Genomic DNA, 26,095 nt, shown 5'->3' with positions numbered 1-26,095 from the left:
ATGGGCAGGAATAGTGTCCCTAGTCTCTGTTTGCCCCAGCAAGAGTTTGTCCAAATTAGCATAAAAGCCATGGGATGAAAATCAAATTCAAAATCAACCCCCCAGTATTGATACTTGTATCCTGACTGAGGATTAGCAAAGCTTTCAAACAAAACACTGAAAATATTGGTGTTAAAAATAGACCTCAAAATAGCCCAAAACGTATGTAGTTCAATAACAACAACATTACTATGTTTATTTCTAATAGCATTCAGCGATGGCATTCAATCACTTCACCCTGGCTGCCTTTGTTGGAAGTAAAATGCTTCCGCTGCTGGTCATATATCAGCAGTTACTAGAGCAATCTTTTCTTTCCTTGGTGGAAATTGTTCACAACACATTTTGGGTTCTTGCCTGGACGCCCTAACGTTAAAAATGTTTTCTAAAAGTTCCTCTCGCATCTTGTTGCAAAGTATAGTTTTTATCAAGTTTATTTGACAAAATAGTCTTTCTACTGCGGCATTGCTAAAGTGTAGGAACAGCAATGACAGAGCAAGCAAGAGAAGTTGACTAAACTATTTGTCCCCATCAGTATCTGTATGTTTGAGACCTTCAACCTAAAACTGCACTATTTGGTTGTTCTGGGTATGAGGCCAGTGAACTACAGGCAAAACTCTCCCCTGCTGCTCCAACAGTTCAAGGTCTCCACAAAACAATCACAAAAATGACACATCAGCCAATCTAGGTCATGAAGGGCTGATCACAGTAGGACTTAGCACTGCAAGCAATTCAATCACCTGGATGTTTGGTGGAATCTTTCACAAACTCCAAAATGAAATCTCGATACCTACTTTTGACATCTTCGACAACAAGAACGGTTAGAGTGTATTTTTAAAGTTGCCACTGAAACTGCCTCCAAAATGGACTGCACGCGGCAGTAAGTTATTTGGCTCAAAGTTGATGTCACAGCAGTGCAGTTCTCAAAAACACACAGTTTCATAACTCTCACCAACAAGCTCTAGTAGAATGTTCTCAATTCCTGCATTAACTTTCCTGTATTAGCATTTTCCAACTGAAACGTTTGGTTTATCATCCAGGCTTTCTGAACGATTGGATGCAGAAAAATCAGGCATATTTTGTTCACCAGATCACATATGATACATATCATAAGTTCAGCATTGTACTTGTTTTCTTTTTCTTTGGCTATCGGAATGTAGAACTTCAGTTACACAGGATCTAATGGAAAGCCACCTTGTATCAAAAAGCTGCTGTATCCTCTGGTGATCTGGAAGTCATGGAAAGGCCAAGTAACAGGGTCATTGGGGTTGGGGGCTGACAGGTGATGCAGAAAGAGATCAGGTGATGGTCAGAGAAAGTGAACTTAGCAACAGAGAGAGCAGAGCTTGGTGATGGAGTGATAAAATGTTAGGTGTGAGGAACTTCTCAGACGGTGAATTTCCACATTTCTGAGAACAGCGAAAGTAGGAGAGAGCACCTTTGATTAACAGGGAGATCTCCTTTCCCCAGCTTGTCTGGCAGGTTTAAATTCAGTGGCCCAGCTGATCACCTTCTGCAGCTGTATTTCCCCACTTTGTCCCTAAGCTCTTTGGTTTTGACCCCATAAATGATAGGGTTGAGCATGGGGGGGACAAGGAAGAAGAGGTCAGCCAAGATGATGTGAACATGGGGAGCGATGCCCTGACCAAACCGGTGTGTCAGAGTGGTGAAGAGGACAGACGAATAAGATGTCAGCATCACACAGATGTGGGCTGTACAGGTGTTAAGGGCTTTCTGGTGAGCTTTCCTGGAGGAGATTCTGAGGACGGCCCTGGTGATCAGACTGTAGGACAGGGCAATGAGCGTCAGGTCTGATCCCATGACTACAAAGGCCATCATCAAGCCATATGTCCTGTTGACAGTGGTGTCTGCACATGACAGCTTCACCACAGCTATATGCTCACAGTGTGTGTGGGAGATAATGCGGTTAGGACAGAATGGCTGCCGGCTCAGGAACAGGGGCAAGGGAAGAGCTAAGAGAACCGACCTTATCAAACCCACTAGCCCTAATATAGCTATCCGTGCATTGGTGAGGATGGTGGTGTATCTCAGAGGCCTACATATGGCAACATAGCGATCGAAGGCCATTGCCATGAGGACGGCTGAGTGCATAATGGAAACTGCATGAAGGAAGAACATCTGGGTGAGGCAGCCACCCACCGTAATAATATTCAAATTGAACCAAAATATAAACAGTGCCTTTGGCATGATGGAGGTAGTCGTGCCAATGTCTGTGAGTGCCAGCATGCAGAGCAGCAGGTACATCGGCTTGTGCAGGGTCTCCTCTTTGCCTATAACAAACAGAAGTGTGAAATTTCCCAACATTCCAACAATGTAGAACATAGCGAAAGGGATGGAAATCCAGAGATGCTCAGCTTCCAGGCCAGGGATGCCTGTTAGGATGAATGTTGAAGGGACAGAGTTTGTGAGGTTGATTCCAGCCATGAGATGGTTGATGCATCGATCAGGCTCAGAAATGCTCAAGGTGCCTGTAATGATAGGGAAACACAGTGAGGTGGGTTACATACTTTATTATAAAGAGTACAGTAAATATTTTGTAGTTATTACCAATCTAGAAATGGAGGTGAGCAGTGAGTTGCAAAGATTTACAGATGGCACCAAATTATTTAGATGAGAGTCAAGTCCAGAGACATTCTCAGAGGGAGATCACCAAGCCAGGTGAATGGGCAGCATGATGGCAAAATGAACTTGAATATAGATACCTGCAGGGTGTATGCCCATTGGAGGGAAAAACTTGAACTTCTCAAACACCTTACAAGGTAATAATTTAACTATATGAACTCAGGAAAGGGACCTGGGTGTCATGGTACACAGCTCCGTGAAACCTTGCTCACAGTGCAAACACAGACAGAAATTGAACAAAATATTGGGATCCAGGAGGAGTGCAATGAAGAATTATATAGAAAATCCAGTGCCATGTGGTCACTAAGTCAATGTTTCACCTTCCTCTAGACACCTCTGTGTAGTTTACTAGGCACCCCTGTCACAGGATATTGCAGAACTAGAGGGGTTCAGGCAGGGGCAATCAGAAGATTCAAAGTCCCGAGTAAACTCTCATAATAAGAGAGGTTGAAAAGACTGAGATTGTTACCTTACAACTGAGATGAATTAGAGGGGTTATGAGAAAAGTTTATAAAATATTTTCTGGTATAGAGTAGATCAAGAATGTGTTCTCCCTGTCTGATAACACAAGATCAAGTCAACATTCAATTAAACGGAAAAATGGCAAATTCAAAACAGACAGAAAATGAATATTCTTCACTCAATGCCTAACTAGACTGAGGAACTCATTGCCACAAGAGGTGAACTATGTAAGAATCAGGAAAAGGAGGGACATTTGTATGGATAGTAAAACTATCCAGCTTCAATAGTTACAACTAAATAAATATTTTAGAAAGCCTATACACTCACATATTTCAAGGTAAAAGCCAATCTCTAGCTGTTCTGCAGCACCCGGGGCTGTCACTATCAGAGAAGGACACTGGACCAGATAGACCACAGGTCAGATTCATGATGCAATTTCTATATTGTAAAGGAGCCACGTTTCCCCCATGGAAACAGATATTATCATGCTGGGCTATGGAAGGGCGGAAGGGTCTTGGTATTTAGGGCTCCAGGCCTGCACCTCTGTTACTTTCCTTGGTTTTTTTTTTTTTGGTGAGACACTTGTGCAGGCAGCCAGCTTTGTCTAAGACAGAAGATAAAGTTGTTAACTGACAAGTGTAAGCAGAGACATGTGTCAGCAACTCAGTTGTTAACCCTTCCCAGTCCTGAATATCAATGAAATTTGCAGATTACACAAACATTGAGAGATCGTAAAAAATAAAGAGGACAGGTCACTAATTCAGAGCAATGTGGACTAGATGGTAAACTAGTTTGAAGCAGACAATGTGTGTTCAAAGATAGCTATGTCGATATCTACATATAGGAAAAACAAATGTAAGTGATGCTTACATGATGGGGGACACACGTGGGAAGCTCCATGAATCTGTAGAATATTTGGCATATGAAGGCATAATTAGTTGAACATGAGCTCCCGTGTGACCATGTGACCAAGGAATCCATATGATCCTTGGATGATAACCAGGGGAATCTTAAGGAGAGGTAGAGAATTTATTTTAGCTCTATATTTGGCATTGGTGCGACTGCTGCTGGAATCCTCTGTCCAGTTTTGGTGTCCAGGACTGAAGATGGATGTTGATACTCTGAAGAGGGTTCAGAGAAGAGTCAGAATAATGAATTATTAAATAATTGGAAAACCTGCCTTATACTGCATTATGGTGACATCCTCAAGCTGGTTATGTCACCCCCCTGTCCGCCTACTGCTGAGTTCCTTATATCTTGTTACAGTAGCACATGTAGCTGTCACTGTCAGAGAGAGGACACCGAACTAGATGGACCATAGGTCTGAGCCACAATGCAATTCCTATGTTGGAAAGGAGGCAAGATTCCCATATGGAAACAGACACAAGGGTCTTCGTATTTTGGGCTACAGTCCCACAACTCTGTTACTTCCCTTGTGTCTTTTGGTGAGATACTTTCTTGCAGGCACCCAGCTAGGTCTGGGGCTATGTTCGGAAAAGTATCACAAGAATTAGTAAAAGATTAGAATACCTGATTATAGTGATAGACTGAAAGAAGTGGGTATTCACCCACGAAAGCTCATGCTGCAAAACGTCTGTTAGTCTATAAGGTGCCACAGGATTCTTTGCTGCTTCTGAAAGATTTTAATCTATTTTGTTTAATAAAGATGGTCAAGGGATGACTTGATAACAGTCTATATGTACCTACACAAGGAACCAATATAAAATAATATGCTTTTCAGCCTAGCATACAGAGGTGTAAGAGAATACAATGGCTGGATGTTGAAGTTAAAGAAATTCTGACTGGAAATAAAGTGTACATTTTTCAACGGTGAGAGAAATTAACCACTGGAACAATTTACCAAGGGTTTTGCTGGATTCTTCATCACTGAGAATTTTTAAATCAAGATTGGATGTTTCTCTAAAAGAGCTGCTCTAAGAATATTTTTGGGGTTATGTTATAAAGGCCTCTGTTATACAGGCTAGATGATCACAATGGTCCCTTCTGGCCTCGGAATCTCCGAACATGTCTCCAGGAGTCAGCTGGAGGCATTATCCCTGCAAGCTCATGCCTGAGCTTACTGAAGGCACTTTTTCTATTTGTGACTGTGTTGCATTTAACCCTCTGAGGAGAAAATCTCATGCGACTGCGCTGCCTTGGAAATATATATTTCGCAGGGCTGAGGGATCCCATGAAGTACTGCATGGATGAACACTATAGCTGAGAAAAATAATGACTTGAGACCATAAAATCTTGACTTTGAGGAATAAATTGACAGCCCTCACCATGAACGACTAACAGGGCTGGCTAGTAAATGGCCCCAGAGCCAGGGTCCGCTCTAGGCACCAGCCTAGCAAGCAGGTGTCTGGGACGGCAAACGGGAAAGAACAGCTTCCCGGGCGGTCTTAGGGCAGCACTGCGGTGGCAGCTCCTCCGGTTCCCTCTTCGATGGCAATTCAGTGGCGGGTCCGTCAGTCGCTCTCTTCCTCTTTGAGCTGCTGCTGAAGTGCCGCTGAAGAGGAAGAGAGGGATTGAAGGACTCGCCGCCGAATTGCTGTCAAAGAATGAAGTGGCGCGATTGAGCCGCTGCCGCCCAAGAGCCTCCAATCAGCTTTTTTTTTTTCCCCCACTTGGGGCAGCAAAAAAGCTGGAGCCGGCCCTTCCCAGAGCATCCTGGATTAACCATCACTCTCCCCGTGGCACACTGTTTCAGTCAGCTACCAGTGGTTCCTGCACGTGGCAGCTGTATTTATCTAGGCCCTCACATGTCCCAGAGTTGCCTGCTCTCATTATATAATGTGCAAACTTCTCAGCTTGTGAGTTGTTCCTGTGTAGCAGTCCTTGAAGCACCATGCACTGTGTACTGGTGTAACAAGAGAAGCCACACAGATGCCTGCCTTTGCGTTTGTCAGTAGTGTGTGATATATCTAACCACTGAGACACAGTCACTGATTGCCCCAAAGGAGCAGACGTGATGGGAGGCATCTCACCACTTGCAGAGGAAGAGTTGTGGGGAATATGGGGCTGCTCGGAGGTTGTAGGAGCCAGGGATGAGTGAGGAGCATGGAGAAGACACTGAGACCAGTGTGCAGTTGGAATTGTGGCAGCTTGGGATGGGGGAGGAGAGTACGGACAGCGGGTCAGAGTATGATCAACACCTCAATGTCTAGTGGGAAGCAGGTATCAAGTGGAGTGCCCCAGGTTTTGGTCCTGGGGCTGATTTTTTCAACATCTTTATAAATGATCAAGATGACGGGATGGATTGCACCCTCAGCAAGTTCACAGATGACACTAACCTGGGGGGAGAGATAGATATGCTGGAGGGTAGGCAGCTGGGGACCAACTGGCTAAACAGCAGTTCTGCAGAAAAGAACTTAGGGGTTATAGTGGATGAGAAGCTGGATATGAGTCGGCAGTGTGCCCTTGTTGCCAAGAAGGCCAACGGCATATTGGGCTGTATTAGTAGGAGCATTGCCAGCAGATTGAGGGAAGTGATTGTTCCCCTCTATTCGGCACGGGTGAGGCCACATCTGGAGTATTGTGTCCAGTTTGCACCCCCCACTACAGAAAGGATAATGACAACTTGGAGAGAGTCCAGCAAAGAACAATGAAAATGATTAGCGGGCTGAGGCAGATGGCATACAAGGAGAGGCTGAGAGAACTGGACTTATTTATTCTGCAGAAGAGAAGAGTGAGGGGGGATTTGATAGCAGCCTTCAACTACCTGAAGAGGGGTTCCAAAGAGGATGGAGCTCGGCTGTTCTCAGTTGTGGCAGATGACAGAACAAGGAGCAATGGGCTCAAGTTGCAGTGTGGGGGGGTCTAGGTTGGATATTAGGAAACACTATTTCGCTAGGAGGATGGTGAAGCACTGCAATGTGTTACCTAGGGAGATAGTGGAATCTCCATTATTAGAGGTTTTTAAGTCCTGGCTTGACAAAGCCCTGGCTGGGATGATTTAGTTGGGATTGGTCCTGCTTTGAGCAGGGGATTGGACTAGATAACCTTGTGAGGTCCCTTCCAACCCTGATATTCTATGATTCGTCTAAGATGGGGGATTTAAGCAGCTGAGATGGAAAGTGTGACAGGTTGCTCCCAAGATGCCACCTGGAACTGGAGTACCACTGAGCCCTCTGACTCACCAGCCTGGGCTCTCTCTGTCAATGTGCTTCTGGGACAAGATTCAGACCAGCTCCCGGTATTTCACCTTCACCAGCATTCACACAGGCAGGGAAATAGCCAGCTGTAGATACTCACAGGCTCTCTGACCAGCTACCGCCTAAAGCAACAATAGTGAGATTATAACCAAAATAACCATTAGCTCCCTAGCCTAGGACCCCAGAGCTGTACATCCTGCCCTGGGCCAGGAAGGCTCACCAGATGGGGGATACGTTTCTCCGAAGGTCTACCATTTCCCCTACTGGCTCCGTGCCTGAATAGGCCCTTCCCACTCAGCTATCTACACTGAAAGCATCTTGCCTATTGGGCATTACCAGATGTAACTACATTTGAAATACTGATATGAAGACAATATTCATAATTTCAGATTTAAAAAATGTTTCATGCCTACAAATAGGACCATATTCAGAAAATCATAACTTTTCCGATTACATCTTACATGAGCCATCTTACATAAAATATATCATACTTATTCTATAACCATAGCAAAATAATATCACTATGAAGAATATGGGGTTCAGTGTCACATAAAAATCAATGCTTCTTTCCACCGGGAAAATACCTGAAGTTACATAACAACAATAGTTGGAGACAATAGTGAATACTGTGACACCCAGGCTAAAGTTCTGTGCCTTGCCAGGACAAAGAGACCCCGAGACACCCCCACCACCTCTGCTGTGCACCTAGAGCCAAGAAAGGTCCCAGCACTGTCCAATATTTCGGCAGCACTGCCAAGGCCCAGTACCCCACAGCTGCCTGCTTCTCTGTGTACACCTATCCCTCTGCCCCCAAAGCCCACTTGTCTCAGTACACCCCACTCCTATAACCCCCATCAGTGCCTGCCTGCCCATGTAGTTCCACCACCCCCACAATTTCCACCCTGCCACACGGTGATGCCCCTCACCTAGAATCAAAACCAGGTACAAGATCCCATGGCGAGAGCTCACAGAACTATCTGCACAGACTCAGTGTCTGGCTGCACCAGGGAAAAGCGGGAGATCAGCCTGAACTGCCTTTGTGGGGGTGAAGGGAACCCCAGCTGCTGCTCTCCCTGTGCAGGGAAGGAGAAAGGGACCGACCTGGCGGGAGGGAGAGAGAACATGGAGACTAAACGGAGCCAGCGTGAGAAACTCTTCCCCAAAATGACACAAAGCTTTAATGTATTGCAGCCCACTGCTTGTTCTGTCATCTGCAAACTCTGAGAACAGCCAAGCTCCATCCTCTTTGCAATCCCCATTCAGGGAGTTGAAGGCTGCTATCAAATCCCCCTCACTCTTCTCTTCTGCAGACTAAATAACTCCAGTTCCCTCAGCCTCTCCTCATAGGTCATGTGCCCCAGTCCCCTAATCATAGTTGTTGCCTTCCAGTTTGTCCACATCCTTTCTGTAGTGGGGGACCAAAACTGGACACAACACTCCTCACCAATAGTGAATAGAGGGGAATAATCACTCCCCTCGATCTGCTGGCAATGCTCCTACTTATGCAGCTTAATATGCTGTGAGCCTTTTTGGCAACAAGGGCACAGTGCTGACTCATACTCAACTTCTCGTCCACTGTGATCCCCTAGGTCCTTTTCTGCAGAACTGCTGCTTAGCCAGTTGGTCCCCAGACTGTAGCGGTACATGGGATTCTTCTGTCCTAAGTACAGGACTCTGCACTTGTCCTTGTTGAACCTCATCAGATTTATTTTGGCCCAATCCTCAAATTTCTCTAGGTCACTCTAATATTTGCCTAAAATTTACAATTTTGTAAATCCAAATGTACCAGGTAAATTCTTTGTTTTTTCCCCACAATACTAAACAGTTCAAGTCACTGTGCTGCTGAATTCCTGCCTAGATGGTTCTTGACTTTAACCCTGAGACCCTTCCTGAGCCCCTTAGCACTAACTTTAATCAGTAACAGACGACTCACCATAATCCTGTTCAGCAGAGAGAGGAAATCTCCTTACAGGGACAAGATGGCAGAGCCCTGAGAATCAGTTTATGAATCTGACCCTCAGGATGCTGGGCAGCGACCCTTATGATTGCCCTGTACAGTCCCTGCAGACTCTCAGATTGGCCTGGGCTCCCAGACAATTCCCTCGGCTCCTTGAGCAGCGGGAAGAGCAGATAATAGACCCTGGAGAACTTCAGCCTGAGAGCCTCCCCTGGGAGTGAAGCAATGATTCTCTAATACCTGAGGCTCAGGTCATTAGGGAAAACTGAGACTTGCAGTCCCAATAGAGTGGTCAGTCACTAATGAAGCCCCGGAGAGAAAAGGAAGAGCAAAGGGTTAGACGTACTCATTTATCTATCAGCATTTCTGTGTTGCTGCCCATTGTCATAGAATCTGAGCATCTCCTCCTCCCCTCCCGGCTGACGAGCCCTGCCCTGAATCCCAAACATGCAATGGAAAGGCTCTCACACATCAGTGTTTCAAACAGAGAGGGGTTTTGTTTGTTTGTTTGTTTGTTTAACAGAGAGTAATAGGCACTCTGATCTGATAGCTTCTCTCTGGCAAACGGCAGCACAGATTGCCCCTGCTTAGTCATAAACCCCCATAGCACAGTATTGTGCCAGGGGCAGGAGCAGCTTCCTGAGCCCCGAAGCTGGGAATGGGTGATAGGGGATGGATCACTTGATGGTTCCCTGTTCTGTTCATTCCCTCTGGGGCACCTGGCATTAGCCACTGTAAGAAAACAGGATACTGGGCTAGATGGACATTTGATTTGACCCAATATGGCCATTCTTATGACTAAGAGGGGATATGATATAGAGCTATAAATCTGTGACTGGTGTGGAGAAAGTGAATATAGACTTGTGTTTGGGTTTTTTTTATTATTTTATTTTATTCCTTCGCATCACAAAAGAACTAGGGGTCACCCAGCAAAGTTAATAGACTGCAGGTTTAAAACATACAAAAGGAAATACACCACACAACGCACAATCAACCTGTGGAACTCTTTGCCAGGGGCTGCTGTGAAGGCCAAGACTGCAACAGGGTTCAAAAAAGAACTAGATAAGTTTATGGAGGATATTAGTCAAGAGATTCAGGGACACAACCTCACACGCTGGGTGTCTTAGCCTCTGATTTCCAAACGCTGGGATCCCTCGATAATTTCCCTGTTCTGTTCTTTCTGTCTGAAGCACATGGCACTTGCCAATGTGAGAAGACAGAGTACTGGACTTGATTGGACCCAATGTATCCAGTTTTATGTTATTTTCTGAGTCTCTTTTTTCTTCTCTGGGTGCTGTACCTCATACTTCCCTCACTACCTCAAATGGTCCCTGCCATTGACCCAGTAATTTGAACTGCACGCTTTGTAGTAACAATAACACTCAATCACCCAATTTGAACAATCACAGATGGACTCCTTTGTTATAGGCATTCTCCTATATCTGTTGTGAATTTATCACATTTTTCTACCAGACACCCATAAAGACTTGGCATGATTTCTTTAGTTGAAGAATGTATTGGACTATGTTCATTGCCTGGAGTCTTTGCTCTTCCATGTTTCTCCAACAAGGTCTGGAAAGCCTCGAGGTTGCTTCCCAGATAGAAGTTCAAAGGGAGAAAATTTGGCTATTTGATTAGGGTTGCCAAGCATCTGTTTTTTGACTGGAACACCTTGTTGAAAAGGGACCATGGTGGCTCCGGTCAGCACTGCCAAGTGGGTCATTAAAAGTCTGGTCAATGGCGCAGTTGAGGCCAGGGGTTATGGCAGACTCCTGGCCTGCCCTAGCTCTGCACAGCTCTCAGAAGTGGGCAACAGATCCTTGCAGCCCCTTTGTACCTGGGTGACCCGGGAGGCTCTGCAAACTGCCCCAGCCTGAGTTCTGGCTCCGCAGATAACATTGGCTGGGAACCACGACCAATAGGAACTACAGGGGCTGTGCCTGCGGGTGCAAGGGCACCCCCACACCCTCCCCAACACCAGGCCCCAGGCCTGAGCCCCCTCCTGCACCCCAAACCCCTCATCCCCACCCAAGAGACCAAATCCCCAGCAGGAGTCCCCACCCCCATCCCCTCCTGCACCCCAACCCCTGCCCCAGCCCGGAGCCCTTTCCCACATCGCAGACCCCTCATTCCTGTCCTCAGCTGGACCCCTCCCCCCCTTCCACATTTCACTACCTCAGCCCGGTGAAAGTGAGTGAGGGTTTGGAAAGAAAGAAATGGAGCAAATGGGGCCGGGACCTCGGAGAATGGGTGAGGAGGGGCGGGGCCTCAGAGAAGGGGTGGGGCAGGGGTGGGACCTTGAGGAAGGAGTGGGGCTGGGGTGTTCAGTTGGCAACCCTAGACTTGAGCTACCTCCCTCATAGCAAAAAAGAGGGCAGGGGAAGAGTTAGTATCCAACTCTGGAAGATCTGACTCTCCTAATGCAAATAGAGCAGTTCTTAGAGAGTGTTCCTGAGGAAATAGAAAGGTACATCCTAGATGGGAAGCCCAAAACTATAATGAGGTGCGGGAGATTGGAAACAAATGGGTGGAAGTGGTGGAGAAAAAGAAAGTTAGTAGCAGTTGGTGTAGATACCAGAAGGGGCAACCCGAGATAACAAGCCATCATTGGGGTCAGTCCAAAGCCCCACCTCAGAAGAAGGAGCCCTCCACACAGCCAGGGAGACCCCAGATGCCCTCTTTTCCCACCACCCGACTCTCCAATCACCCGCCTCACCCAAGCCCACAGTCATCTGGATGATGCTTTAAATCTAATGAGCTGGGGCATGTGAAGGCCATCTGCCCAAGAGCACCACCCAACTACAACTAATCATCCCAGAGTCCCACCAAATGTCTTCAGGCCTAGATGTCTTGCAAATACCCCCAGAGCGAAGGGAAACTGTGAGTGTGGGCAGGAGGAAGATTACTGTATGGAGAGACACTGGAGCACAGGTGTCAGCTATCCACCAATTCCTGTAGAAGCAGCAAAGAATCCGGTGGCACCTTATAGACTAACAGACGTTTTGCTAGTCTATAAGGTGCCACAGGATTCTTTGCTGCTTCTACAGAACCAGACTAACACGGCTACCCCTCTGATACTTGACACCAATTCCTGGTGGACCTCAAATTCATCGACCCAGAAGCCCAAGTGATGGTGCAACCCTTTAAGGCCAACTCTTTTAACTTACCAAGTTTCCTTTCCAGTACAAGGGCTGGTAAGGAATACGAACTTTTGTAGTCTGTGACGATTATCCCATTCCCAAACTGCTGGGAGAAGACTTAGCCAACCATGTGAGGCAAACAAAAAGGGTGGGGACAGTCACCCGCAGCCAGGCTAAACAGGCCTCCACTCCTAACTCCATCCCTGAGCCTCCTACAGGAACCCAGCCAGAGGTGGTAGAACCAGACCCCAAACCAGAGTCTAAGGCAGCAGTTGTAAATCCAGTTCCTGGGACCCAGCCAGAATGAGCCCAAGGATCAAACCTCTAATATATGGAGATATACCTATCTCATGGAGCTGGAAAGGTCCCTGACAGGTCATCAAGTCCAGCCCCCTGCCTACACTAGAAGGACCAAGTACAGATTGTGCCCCAACTTCCTAAGTGGCCCCCTCAAGGATTGAACTCACAACCTTGAATTTAGCAGGCCAATGCTCAAACCACTGAGCTATCCCTGGCAGAGCAGGCAACACCAGAGCCCATACTTGCAACCCCACCAGAGTCAGGGGAGCCAGCACCAAAGGGCCATAGAGCCTGCACCTGCAGCAGCAGCCAAACCAGCACAAGAAGCTCAACCAGTGCCTGAAATACCACCTAGTGCACTAGTGGAGAGCAGTTCACAGTCAATGGAAACAGCCCCATCACCTGCATCGCTTCCAGTGGGACCAAGCCCAAGTCCACAACCCAGCGAGGAACTAATGTCTCCAGCATCAATGGGACAAGCATCCAGGCCTAGCAGGAAGCAGATGAGAGACTCAAGGGTGCTTGGACAGTGACACAGAGCAACCCACCACCTCTCAGCTCTTCTAGTAGGTCCAGGTTTGTTATAGAAGGACTCTAATACAAAGAGGCCCTTTCTGGTGGGCACAAGGAGGACTGGCATCCTCAGAGACGGTTGGTAGTTCCAACTAAGTATAAGGAAAAGCTCTTGAGCTTAGCCCACGATCACCCTAGTGGCCATGCTGGGGTGAAGAAGACCAAAGACCATTTGGGGAAGTCATACCACTGGGAGGGGATGGGCAAGGATGTTTCTAACTTGTGAGGTGTGCCAGAGAGTGGAAAAGTCCCAAGACTAGGTCAAGACCCCTCTTCAGCCACTCCTCATAATTGAGGTTCCATTTCAGCATGTACCTGTGGATATTCTGGGTCCTTTCCCTAAGAAGACACCCAGAGGAAAGTTGTACATACTGACCTTCATGGATTTTGCCACCCAATGGCTGGAAGCAATATCTCTAAGCAACACCAGTGCTAAAAGTGTGAGCCAGCCATTGACAGACATTTTTGCCAGGGTAAGTTGGCCCTGTGACATCCTTATGGATTCGGAAACTAACTTCCTGGCAAGGACAAGGAAACATCTTTGGGAAGCCCATGGGGTAAAAGATTCCCCACGCTGCCCAGCAGAAGCGTCGGGCCAGAGTGCAGCCCGCGTGGCGGCGTGGCTGCGGGGGAAGGGGGACAGCAGGGGAGGGGCCGGAGACTAGGATCCCTGGCCGGGAGCTCAGGGGCCAGGCAGGACAGTCCCGTGGGCCAGTTGTAGCCTGCAGGTCGTAGTTTGCCCACATCTGTTCTGAGGTGCACCCTACAGTTACGGATCTGTTCCAGACCTATGGAGAACATATTCAGTTCTTTGTTCAGTTCCCTATGGATAATTGACCTTTTATTCCACCATGGCTGATTCTGAACATTGGTAAAATTAACAAAGGACAAAAACATCGGACACCCAAGGATTCCCATAGATATGGGCCACCATACATACATGAACTTGCCCTGATGAATTTTGCAGGCTTGAAGCAGCAAGAGCAGTCCCATCACTCCTGTTCGGGGTATCCCTGGGCTCTTGCTGTTACTACTTTGTCCTGTTAACAAAGCAAGAGGGAAAGAAAAAGAACAACACAAATCCGCCTATTTGGGAAACTGACACACAGATGAAAAATCCCTAAATTATTAGTTGTCCCATTAAAGCTCTCCCTGGCTTTTGTCATGGATATTGTTTGCCTGGTTTAGGAGGTTACAACAACAATATTACTGAGATCAGAAAATGCTTTGCTTGCCAGAGGGATTCCCATTCCACTTCCACTCCAGGCCAGCACAGTTGGAACAGGGTTTGTCCCCCTGGAATCCAGGGGCGGCTCAGGGCCACCCACCAGGTATTTTGCTGTGGCCCTGCCATGTCTATCCAGACTATGCCCTGTCTCCAAAGCACCTCCCCTCCAGCCTTGTGCCACACGATGGCTCGGACCCCACCAGCAGCTCGCCAGGGAGACCCTTTGGAGGTATTTTCCCACCTCATAATTATGATCATCCCAAGAATCCCATGGCCAGCTGGAAACCCGGATGGTCCAGGCAGGAGGCTGGTCCACAACTGAAGTCCATGATGCCATTGCCAGAAACCTAGGGAGAAACATATATTTTGAGCTGATTGACATGTGCCCATTTTAATTTACCTGGTAGCTGTAGCTGATACATTACCAAGGAGATGCGGTTCACAATGGAGTACGGACCCACTCACTTAACATCCAGGGTGTGGGCTGCTTTCCCCAGCTTTTGTAATGCTACCATGTCTTCAATTTGCCACCCCCGGATGTCTTTAAAAACAATCCCCTTACACTTGGCCTTTTCCTTATCTAAAGTGACCTCTATTGTTTTGTGGGTTTTGCGATCATGGCTTTTTTTTTTCCACCGCTTGGGGCGGCAAAAACCCTGGAGCCGGTCCTGATTGCACCCTCAGCAAGTTCGCAGATGACGCTAAGATGCGGGGAGAGGTAGATACGCTGGAGGGCAGGGACAGGGTCCAGAGTGACACAGACAAATTGGAGAATTGGGCCAAAAGAAACCTGATGAGGTTCAACAAGGACAAGTGCAGAGTCCTGCACTTAGGAAGGAAGAATCCGATGCACTGCTACAGGCTGGGGACTGACCGGCTAAGCAGCAGTTCTGCAGAAAAGGACCTGGGGATGACAGTGAACGAGAAGCTGGATATGAGTCAGCAGTGTGCCCTAGTTGCCAAGAAGGCCAACAGCATATTGGTCTGTATTAGTAGGAGCATTGCCAGCAGATCGAGGTAGGTGATTGTTCCCTTCCATTCGGCACTGGTGAGGCTACACCTGGAGTATTGTGTCCAATTTTGGTCCATCCCCTACCCCCACTAGAGAAGGAATGTGGACAAATTTGAGAGATTCCAGTGGAGGCCAATGAAAATGATTAGGGGGCTGAGGCACATGACTTACGCGGAGATGATAGAATAAGAATCAATGGTCTCAAGTTGCAGTGCGGGAGGTCTAGGTTGGTTATTAGGAAACACTATTTCACTAGGAGGGTGATGAAGCGCTGGAAGGAGTTACCTAGAGAGGTGGTGAAATTTCCATCCTTAGAGGTTTTAAAGGCCTCACTTGACAAAGACCTGGATGGGATGATTTAGTTGCTGTTGGTCCTGCTTTGAACAGGGGTTGGACTAGATACCTCCTGAGGTCCCTTCCAACCCTGATATTCTATGATTCTGTGATTCTAAGGATTGACGCATCAATGTAATTGCTGAGTGAGGTGACACATATGGAATTGTCACTGTAAACACATGGCAGCAGGGAACACAGGGTTGGGTGTATGGAATCTGGGGGACAGTTGGGAAACCAAACAACTTTTTGGGATATGTAATGTTATGAAGAGACCTGGGAGACCGCTGGTGTGCTAGTATGGTATTAAGGAGCAGAGTCACAGGCAGGCACCGTTTCTTCACTTGATAGATAAGTGTCATTCCTTGCCCTCCCCTTCAGCTTGTTGGGGATAAATAAATGTTGCAGCTTCATGAAAAATATTGTTGTCTAAAGAATACCCTTTGTGTAAAGAGCAACAAAGAGTCCTGTGGCACCTTCTAGACTAACAGATGTATTGGAGCATGAGCTTTCGTGGGTGAATACTCACTCTGTCAGATGCATGTAGTGGAAATTTCCAGAGGCAGGTATAAATATGCAGGCAAGAATCAGTCTGGAGATAACGAGGTCAGTTCAATCAGGGAGGATGAGGCGCTCTTCTAGCAGTTGAGGTGTGAACACCAAGGGAGGTGAAACTGCTTTTGTAGTTGGCTAGCCATTCACAGTCTTTGTTTAATCCTGAGCTGATGGTGTCAAATTTGCCGATGAACTGGAATTCAGCAGTTTCTCTCTGGAGTCTGGTCCTGAAGTTTTTTGCTGCAGGATGGCTACCTTTAAATCTGCTATTGTGACTCCAGGGAGATTGAAGTGGGGAGGGATAGCTCAGTGGTTTGAGCATGGGCCTGCTAAACCCAGGGTTATGAGTCCTGCTAGTGAAGGCAGCGGGCTGGACTTGACTTTTCAAGGTCCCTTCCAGTTCTAGGAGATTGGTATGTCTCCAATTATTACCTCCTACAGGTTTTTGTATATTGCCATTCCTAATATCTGATTTGCAAAACCTGGAGGAACAGCTTGATGGCACAGCTAACAATTGGATACATTTACAATGTATTCTCCAGCATGGTGTTGAAATAATTTTAACCCTGTCCAAGGAGGAGAAGCAGTGCTTCTGGTGGTGGTGGCCCGGATGCTGGAATACGTTACAATGGTCCGGACTCGGGCTCACTGTGGATCATTATGGCTATTGGCCTATTATTAAGTATACTAATTCTGCAATATATACTGCAGTGGTTAAGGAGGGTACAGAAACTCAAAGCACAACCGCTGATTATAACACATAAAGCAAGGTGGGCCCTCCACCACAGTGTAACAGATAACCGAGACCCAACCTTCTCAAGCCCATTGCTGTGGGAAGTCTGGAACACTAACTGGAATCCTTGGAGTAAGCCTGTAAGAGGGAAGATGCAGGGCATCATACTGCACAGGGGGCAGTGGGGTAAATGGAGCATGGACACATTCCATCGTATAACTGGCCCTTTCAGGAAATGTGCCACCATGTGCCCTATGCATTTCCCGGGACACCTTGGCAGGAGGGTCCCAGAAAAGAAAACAAGGGGCGGAGTGTTAGGACTGTTAGTGACAACATACGATTCAGGTCTGTGTCTTCACCTGAGCCAGAATTTTGGGTCTTATTTACCCATTTGATTTGTGACACTCTTATGTCTATATATTCTTATATATGTGGGTGAACAAAGGACAAAGACTCTGTGTGTGTTGTTTCTGCCTGGCCAGATGGTTTAGTTGGTATAATGGAACAAATAAGATAATTAAGCCTGGTAAGGAGGGGGCAGGTTGGGACCCTGGGAAACAAGGCTCTGTGGGGTCACAGCTGGGAGGGGGATATGGGTAAAGGCTCTGTGGCGTCACAGTTATGATACACATGCTTGCTGGAAACTAATCCCCTGCGCTTGGGACGTCTGGTCTTCTGCTTTCGGTCTGCATGGCCAGAGCCAGAGGAGAGGGTGAAGGGAAAGTCCTCTAACACCTGGTGTCTGCTGCTTGTACTTGGGTGGCTTAGGTAAGCTCCCAGGTAGCTCCATTTGGGTGTGTGGCGCCATCTGCTGTCGTGTTGGGTGATAACAGGGCCTGGAGAGGCTAAATCACCAGCAAAGCAGTGTGAAAAAGGGTCAGCCCAGCTGGGTGGTTAGAGGGGTGCAGCGGTTCCCATGGCTCCCAGACTGCACCCTGGCGTGACAACCCATTGCACTCAAACTTTCTGGAGCCCAAATTAGGCCCCCAGGAACCTGTGACACACCTGGGGGAGGGACTATAGCCCCCGCCCAAATCTACATGTAGCAGTTGGTTGTTTACTTTACCGCTGTGTTCTCATCCCAGCAGGACACACATACCTAAAATACCACCATAGTGAAATGGCCCCAGGGCAACAGATTGGGTAAACTCCATGGCTGTTCCCTCATAAAAATGGAGGATTTCATGTGAGATGAACTCCAGGTCATTTTGGCCCTGGGAGTGGTGAAGGAATCACACAGTGAGAGGAGAAGCCCCATGGTACTAGTGCTGATGCAGGATAGCACAACCCATTTCTGCATCGATTTCTGAGAGACCAAAACAGTATTGAAATTTGATGCTTAGCTGATGCAGAGAGTAGACCATCTATGCTTCTTTTGGGTCTTAGCAAAGCTTTCCTTACAATTCACAACAGAATAAATTTAACACAGTACCTAAAGTTACTCTGTTTTATCTAAATCTCAAACTCTCTTCTCTTTAAAGTTCATTTCACCCCGTATGAACTCTCTTGGTAAAGATGAAAAAAAGCTGCTGAGAGCATCTTAGTCACATTATTATTATTGTTCGCCCTACATTTTCCATGCCCTTTGGCCTGCATCAATTCAGGATCATGTCATTTTGTCTCCACAGGTTGGCAGTGAATTAGAGGTGAATGGACTGGATATTAAAACTTCAAGGGAAGCATGCAATGGTACGCTGCTATCATCAGTTGAAAATATCCATATTTGGTCCCATATCTTGTGGCACCATTCCCACACATAGAGCAGATGGTCGTACATTACACACAGAAAGAATGCCATCATCAATTTCTAGGCTGAACAGTCTGCAAGACTCAGTTTGCCCTGACAATCTGAGCTCCTGGTTTTGCTGAATCATTTCTTCATTCCCTAGGGAGGCTCTCAGGCTAAAGTTCTCCAGGGTCTATTTTCTGCTCTTCTCTCTGCTCATGGATCCGAGGGAATTGTCTGGGAGTCCTGGCCAACCTGAGAGTTCACTGGGACTGTTCAGGGAAATCATAAAGATTGCGCTCCAGGACACCGAGTATGAGACATGAGATTCATGCACTGATTCTCAGGGTTCTGCTTTGCTGTCTCAGTAAGAAGATTTCCTCTCTCTGCTGAGCAGGATTTTGGTGAGTTGCCTGTTAGTGCTAAGGGCTCAAGAATGGTTCCAGGGTTCAGGGAGGAAAGCAGGATCAGGCCCAGACAAGCAGGCAGGCAACAGATAAAGAGATCAGAAAACAGGTTGTGGTTGGGAGCCTAAGGGGCATAGTGGCATGAATAAGGGAAGCAGTAAGTACAGCCATGGGGAATTCAGATCCCTGGAACAATACTTGGAATGCTAAAATCTGAGTAAATGAAGATGTAATTTTGGGAAATAAGCAAGTTATTAAAAAAAGAGTAAAAAGTTAACTCTGCAGAGACTGGAGGGAATTAAGCAGTTAAAAGTTGTAAAAATGTTTTTAAAAGTGCTATGGAAGAAAATTCTTGGTTTCTTTGTAGCCATTCTAAAGGGAAAATGCAAAACTTGCAGGAACAGCTTGATAGAGCAGTCAACAATTGGACACATTTACAGTATATTCTCCAGAATGGTGTTAAAAGAATCTTAACCGTGTCCAAAGAGGAGAAGCAGAGCTTCTGGTGGTGGCGCAGGTGATGGACAATTTTACAATGGTCAGGGCTCTCAGTGTTACTGTGGATTATTATGGCTATGTGTGCTGCAGTGATTAAGGAGGGCATAGATCATAAAGCACAACTGCTAATTGTACCACAAAGTGATGTAGGTCCTCCACCACAGTATAACTGATAGCCCAGACCCACCCTTCTCAGGCCCATTGCTGTGGGAAGTCTGGAACTCTAATTTGAAACTTGCAGTATGTGTGTATGCAGGAAGGTGCAGGACATCGTACTGCACAGGGGGTAGTGGGGCAAATGGAGCACCCACACATTCCACCTTGATACCTGGCCCTTTCTGGAAATGTGCCACCCTGTACCCTATGCTCTTCCCGGGATACCTGGGCAGGAGGGTCCCAGAAGAAAAGAGAAACAAAAATCAGGTGGAGTGTTAGATGTGCTAGTGACTATGTAAGATTCAGGCCTGTATCTTCATCTGAGACAGAATTCTGGTTCTAGATTGCCTGTTTGATTTTTGATACTCTTATATCTTTATATTCTTATATCTTATGCTAATGCATGTGACAAAAGGACAAAGACACCGTGTGTGTTGTTTCTGCCTGGCCATATGGATTTGTCAGTATAATGGAACAAATAAGATAATTATACCTGATAAGGAGGGGGGAGGTCGGGACACTGAGAAACAAGGCTCTATGGCTTCAGGGTTGGGAAGGGGGGATACAGGTAGAGGCTCTGTGGCATCAGAGCTGAGAAGGGACACCGGGAAACAAGGTTCTGCGGTGTCAGATTTCTGGTACATGTGCTTGCTGGACACTAACGTGAATAAACATCACATTGCCTGCACTTGGGACTCCTGGTTTTCTGCTTTCTGTCTGTGTGTGACAAGAATCAGGTGAGAGGGTGAAGGGAAAGCCCTCTCATGCCTGGTGTCTGCTGTTTGTACTTGCGTGGCTTAGGTAAGCCCTCAAGTAGCTCAATTTGGGTGTGTGGCAGTAGCGTAGCTAGCGGGGTTCAGTGAAAACAGCCGCTTCCCCTCAGGGCGGCAGGTGCGGAAGCGGCACCTGCCAGCCGGCGCTACCAGCAGCAATTGCCAACATGGAAAAGCAGCTTCAGGAAGGGGTGTCTGGGTTTCAAAGGGGCTGCAATACGTTAAAGCTTTGTGTTGATTTGAGGAAGAGATACCCATGCTGGCACTTTTAATCTCCACGTCCTCTCTCCATCCGGCCAGTTCTGTCCATCTCTCCATCCCTGCACAGGCTGAGCTGCTGCTGGGATTCTCTTTGCCCCCAGAAAGGCAGTTCAGGCTGATCTCCCCCTTTTCCCCGGGGCAGGCAGACACTGAGTTTAACCTTGTCTGAGGAGGTGTTTCTCTCGTTATGGGGTCTGGCATCTGGTTTTGGTCCTGGGTAAGGGATATCCTGGTGTGGCAGGGCTGGAAGTTGTGGGGGTGGGGAACTTACATGGACAGGTAGCCAGCACTGTGGTTCTGGGGCCTGGAGCGGGGTATACATGGGCAGACATGGAGCACTCAGGGTTATGTAGGCAGGGAGGGACCTTCCTTGGCCGAGAGTGTGTTTGGGGGGGCAGGGTTGTCAGATTCTCTTTGTCCTGCCAAACCACAGAACTGCAGCATAGGTGTCACAATCTTTACTCAGTTTTGTTTCCAATGCTTGTTGTTGTGAATATTAATTATGTAAATTCACCAGTGAAATGCCTGATCTTTGCTCATCAATTGATTCAATTCCCCATTATATTCTGATTCCCCCGTTCGTACTCTCCTTCCCCATCCCAGGCTGCCCTGATTCCAACAGTACACTAGTCTCCACTGTCTTCTCCATGGTCCCCAATCATCCCTGGCTCGCACAACCTCCAAGCCTCCTCACACTCCACACAGTTCTTCCTCTGCAGGGGTGAGGCGCCTCCCATTACACCTGCTCCCTTGGCTGCAGGGTCATCAGTGACTGTGTCTCACTGCTGAGAAATCTCACACAGGAGTGGTAAATGCCAAGGCAGGCACCTGGGCAGCTTCTCTTGTTACACCCACACACACCGCAGGGTGCTTCAAGGACTGCTACACAGGAACAACTTGGGAGCTGCGAAGCATGCACATTATATAACAAGAGCTGCAACTCTGGGAAATATGGGGTCTAGATAAGTACAGCTGCCACGTGCAGGAATCCCTGGTAGCAGACTGAAGGGGTGCGCCCCTGGGACAGAGATGGTAAAGAACAGATGCTCTGGTGCCATTTGCCAGCCAGCTCTGTCACTCAATATTGGCAAGGGTTGTACACTTATTCCTCAGTGCAGAGATTTTATGGCTCAAGTCATTTTTTTCACCTAAAACATTCATCCATGCAGTGCCTCATAGGACCCTCAGACTCGTGAAACACACACGTACTGTAATGCTTTGAAGGCGCCATAGTCACATGAGAATTTCTCCCCTTGAGCCTAAATTCAAAATGGTCACGGATAGAAAAAAAATGCCTCTAGCTGACTCCTGGAGACATGTCTGGAGATTTCAGGGCCAGAAGGGACCACTGTGATCTTCTTGTCTGTATAACACAGGCTTGTAGAACATACCCCCAAAGCTATTCCTAGGGCAGATCTTTTATGGAAACATCCAACTCTGATTCGAACTTTCTCAATGATGAAGAATCCTCCAAGACCCTTGGTAAATTGTTCCAATGGTTAACTACTCTCACCATTTTAAAATGTATACTTTATTTCGAGTCAGAATTTCTTTAACTTCAGCTTCCAGACACTGGATCATGTTACACCTCTGTATGCAAGGCTGAAAGGACTATTAAATATTTGTTCCCCATGCAGGTACTTACAGACTGTTATCAAATCACCATTTCACAATCTTTGTTACACTAAATAGATTGAGATCTTTGAGTCTATCACTATAAGGCAGGTTTGCTAATCTTTTACTAATTCTTCTGATTCTTCTCTGAATCCTCATCAGTGTATCAACATCCATCTTTAATCCTGGACACCAGAACTGGACACAGGAGTCCAGCAGCAGTGGCACCAGTGCCAAATACAGAGGTAAAATAACTGTGCTGCCTCTCCTTGAGATTCCCCTGATTAGCATCCCAGGATCTCATTGGCTGTTTAGGCCTCAGGGTTGCACTGGGAGCTCACGTTTAGATTATTATCTCTTCAGAATCACTGCACTTCCCACAATAGTCCCCCATCAGGTAAGGATCACCTACATTCTTTGTTCCTAGTTGTATATATGGTCATATTAGAACATGTATTTTTTACTTTGACCCAGTTTACAAAACAGTCCAGATTCCTCTGAATCAGTGACCATCATTATTTACGATCCCTCATTTTTTTCTGTCATCAGCAAACTTCATTGATATTCAGGCATGAGAAGGGTTAGCAGCTGAATGTCTCTTCTCAATTAACACCTGTAACTTATGTCTCAGACAAAGCTGTGTGCCTGCAAGAAACTGTCTCACCAAAAGACACCGGAGAAGTGACAGAGGTGCAGCCTGTAGCGCTAAAAACAAAAACCCTTGTAACCCTCATGCCCATTCCTTTGAGCACAAAGTCATAGCCCAGAACAATAAGTGATTCCCTCTAGTTCTGCAATATCCTGTGACAGGAGTAGCCAGTACTACACAGAAGAGTTTAGAGAATGGTGAAACATTGAGTCAGTGACTTCATGACATTGTATTTTCTGAAGGATTCTCCATCCCACTCCTCCTGTCTGTGCTTGCACTTTGGGTAGGGTTTCACAGCGCTGTGTACCATAAGGTAATAATTGGAGATATACCAATCTCTTAGAACTGGAAGGTCATTGAGTCCAGCCCCCTGCCTTCACTAGCAGGACCAATTTTTGCCCCGGATCCCTAAGTGGCCCCCTCAAGGATTGAACTCACAACGATGGGTTTAGCAGGCCAACGCTCAAACCACTGAGCTATGCCTCCACCCATGATAGCCACATCCCTGTCCTGAGTTAATAGTTTAATTATAACTTTTTAATATCTATGAGGAGTAAATGTTGCCATGTCACTGCTCACTCCGCTTTCTGGATTTTAAATAACTATAAGATATTTACTGTACCTATTTGTTACAAAGTGTGTAACCCTCCTCTCTCTGTTTCTCTCCCTTCATAGGCATCTTGAGCATTTCTGATTCCTATCAACACATCGACCACATCATGGCAGCTTTCAACCTCTCCCCCTTTGACCCTTCAACATTCTTCCTAACAGGCATCCCTGGTCTGGAAGCTGCCCACATCTGGATTTCCATCCCTTTCTCTATGTTCTACATTATCAGCCTGTTGGGAAATTTCATGGTTCTGTTTGTTGTGGGCAAAGAGCAGACCCTGCACAAGCCGATGCACCTGCTTCTCTGCATGCTGGCACTCACAGACATGGCCATGTCGACCTCCGTTGTGCCAAAGGCACTGTGTATATTTTGGTTCAATTTGACCAGCATTACTGTGGGTGGCTGCCTCACCCAGATGTTCTTCCTTCACACGGTTTCTGCTATACAGTCAGCCGTCCTCGTGACAATGGCCTTCGATCGCTACGTTGCCATATGTAACCCTCTGAGATACACCACCATCCTCACCAACACACGGATAGCTCAGCTAGGTCTAGCGGCTTTGATGAGAGCTGTTCTCATTGTTCTGCCCCTGCCTCTGCTCCTGAGCAGGCAGCCATTCTGTGCCAACCGCATTATCCCAAACACGTACTGCGATCACATAGCTGTTGCAAAGATTTCATGTGGGGACACCACAGTAAACAGGATGTATGCCTTGGTGGTAGTGGTTGTGTGCACTGGGTTAGACCTGACACTCATTACCCTGTCCTACGTCCTGATAATCAGGGCCCTGTTCAGAATATCCTCAAAGAAAACCCACCAGAAAGCCCTCAACACCTGCACAGCCCACATCTGTGTGATGTTGATGTTTTATCCTCCCTTCATCTTCTCCTCTCTGACACATCGGTATGGTCAGGGCATCGCTCCCCACATTCACATCCTGTTGGCCAATCTCTATTTTGTTGCCCCTCCCATGCTCAACCCTATAATTTATGGGGCCAAAACCAAAGAGCTTCGTGACAAAGTGGGCAAATACACCCGCAGAAGGTGATTGCCTAGGGCCACTGACTTTAAACATGCCTGAGAAAAGGGGGAAAGACTACATCCCAGTTAATCAAGGATACTCTGTCCCAGTTTGGCTGAGCTTAGCATTGTGGAAGTTGAAAATATGAGAAACTCCTCAAGTCTAACATCTTATCACTCCATCACCAAGCACAGCTCTCTCTGCTGCTCACTTTCCTCTCTCGGACCATCACCTGTTCTCTTGGAGTCACCATTGCTTTGACTTCTAGACTATCAGAAGATATTGCAGCTTTGTGAAAAAAGGTGGTGGTTGATTAAAAGCTGTGTGAACAGGGTTCTTAATGAGTTTGATGAACTGAAGCTTTGTTTTCTGATAGCAAAGAGAAAGAACACAAGTACAATGGTAAACTTTTAAATCATATGTACAGTGATCTGGTGAACAAAATTTACCTGATATTTCTACATCCAATCCATCAGAAAGCCTGGAGGATAAACCAAATGTTTCTAATGGAAAGTACTCATACAAGAAGACTGCTGCAGGAATTGAGGACATTCTACTAGAGATTATTGGTGAAAGTTGTGAAATTGTGTTTTTGAGAACTGGAATGTATTACTCTGGATTTGAGGGGTGTGTACCCCACATTGAGATGAAGCCAATTGCAACAAGAGGGTATACACTCAACAGCTATGAATTAATACAGTAGAACATCACATAGTTCAGGGTTAATTGGAAAGCAGGGTTTTAGATGCAAGGTTAAAATCTAGCTGGTAGTTTCTGCTCATCAGAATGGGGGGAGTGGACAGACAAGTAAATAAGTGAGAATTATCAGAGGGGTAGCTGTGTTAGTCTGGTTCTGTAAAAGCAGCAAAGAATCCTGTGGCACCTTATAGACTAACAGACGTTTTGCAGCATGAGCTTTCGTGGGTGAATACCCACTTCGTCGGATGCAAGTCAGTGAGAATTGAAGAATATAAATGGATGAAAAAACCTTGAGTCTAGATGCCTGTGATATTAGAAGTTTATTGTAAGTTAGGAATAGTGATGGTCCGATGGGGTCACTATGAGTTTTGTAAAAGTTATACAAGATTAGCTAATACAGTGCACTTTGGAGCAGTCCTTTGAAGCCATCTTGAGAGACCTTTTCCCTCACACCCTTCACCCCAGCAGCTGAGCAACTGACCATTGCAAATCTGCTGTTAATTACTCAGTACAGTTCCAGACTATTCTAAACCAATTGCTTATGTCTGTGTG

At 46.7% G+C, this 26,095-nt stretch overlaps 2 protein-coding genes across 2 annotated transcripts; one reads left to right on the top strand and one right to left on the bottom strand.

Annotated features, from left to right (window-relative positions):
* Window positions 1–1,542: 1,542 nt before the first annotated feature.
* Window positions 1,543–2,379, bottom strand: LOC120395268 (putative olfactory receptor 52P1). Its single transcript, XM_039519507.1, has one exon. It carries the CDS (start codon window positions 2,377–2,379, stop codon window positions 1,543–1,545), a length of 837 nt encoding a protein of 278 aa, XP_039375441.1.
* A 12,256-nt stretch (window positions 2,380–14,635) lies between these two features.
* On the top strand, window positions 14,636–24,871 carry LOC120395259 (olfactory receptor 52D1-like). Its single transcript, XM_039519469.1, has 2 exons — window positions 14,636–14,660; window positions 23,961–24,871. Exons 1-2 carry the CDS (start codon window positions 14,636–14,638, stop codon window positions 24,869–24,871), a joined length of 936 nt encoding a protein of 311 aa, XP_039375403.1.
* The last annotated feature ends 1,224 nt before the right edge of the window (window positions 24,872–26,095 follow it).

The sequence above is a fragment of the Mauremys reevesii genome, linkage group 1 (assembly GCF_016161935.1).
Source record: "Mauremys reevesii isolate NIE-2019 linkage group 1, ASM1616193v1, whole genome shotgun sequence".
NCBI classification, from domain to species: domain Eukaryota; kingdom Metazoa; phylum Chordata; order Testudines; family Geoemydidae; genus Mauremys; species Mauremys reevesii.
Note: the sequence above shows the minus strand (reverse complement) of the source record. Positions and strands in the feature narration are given on the sequence as shown.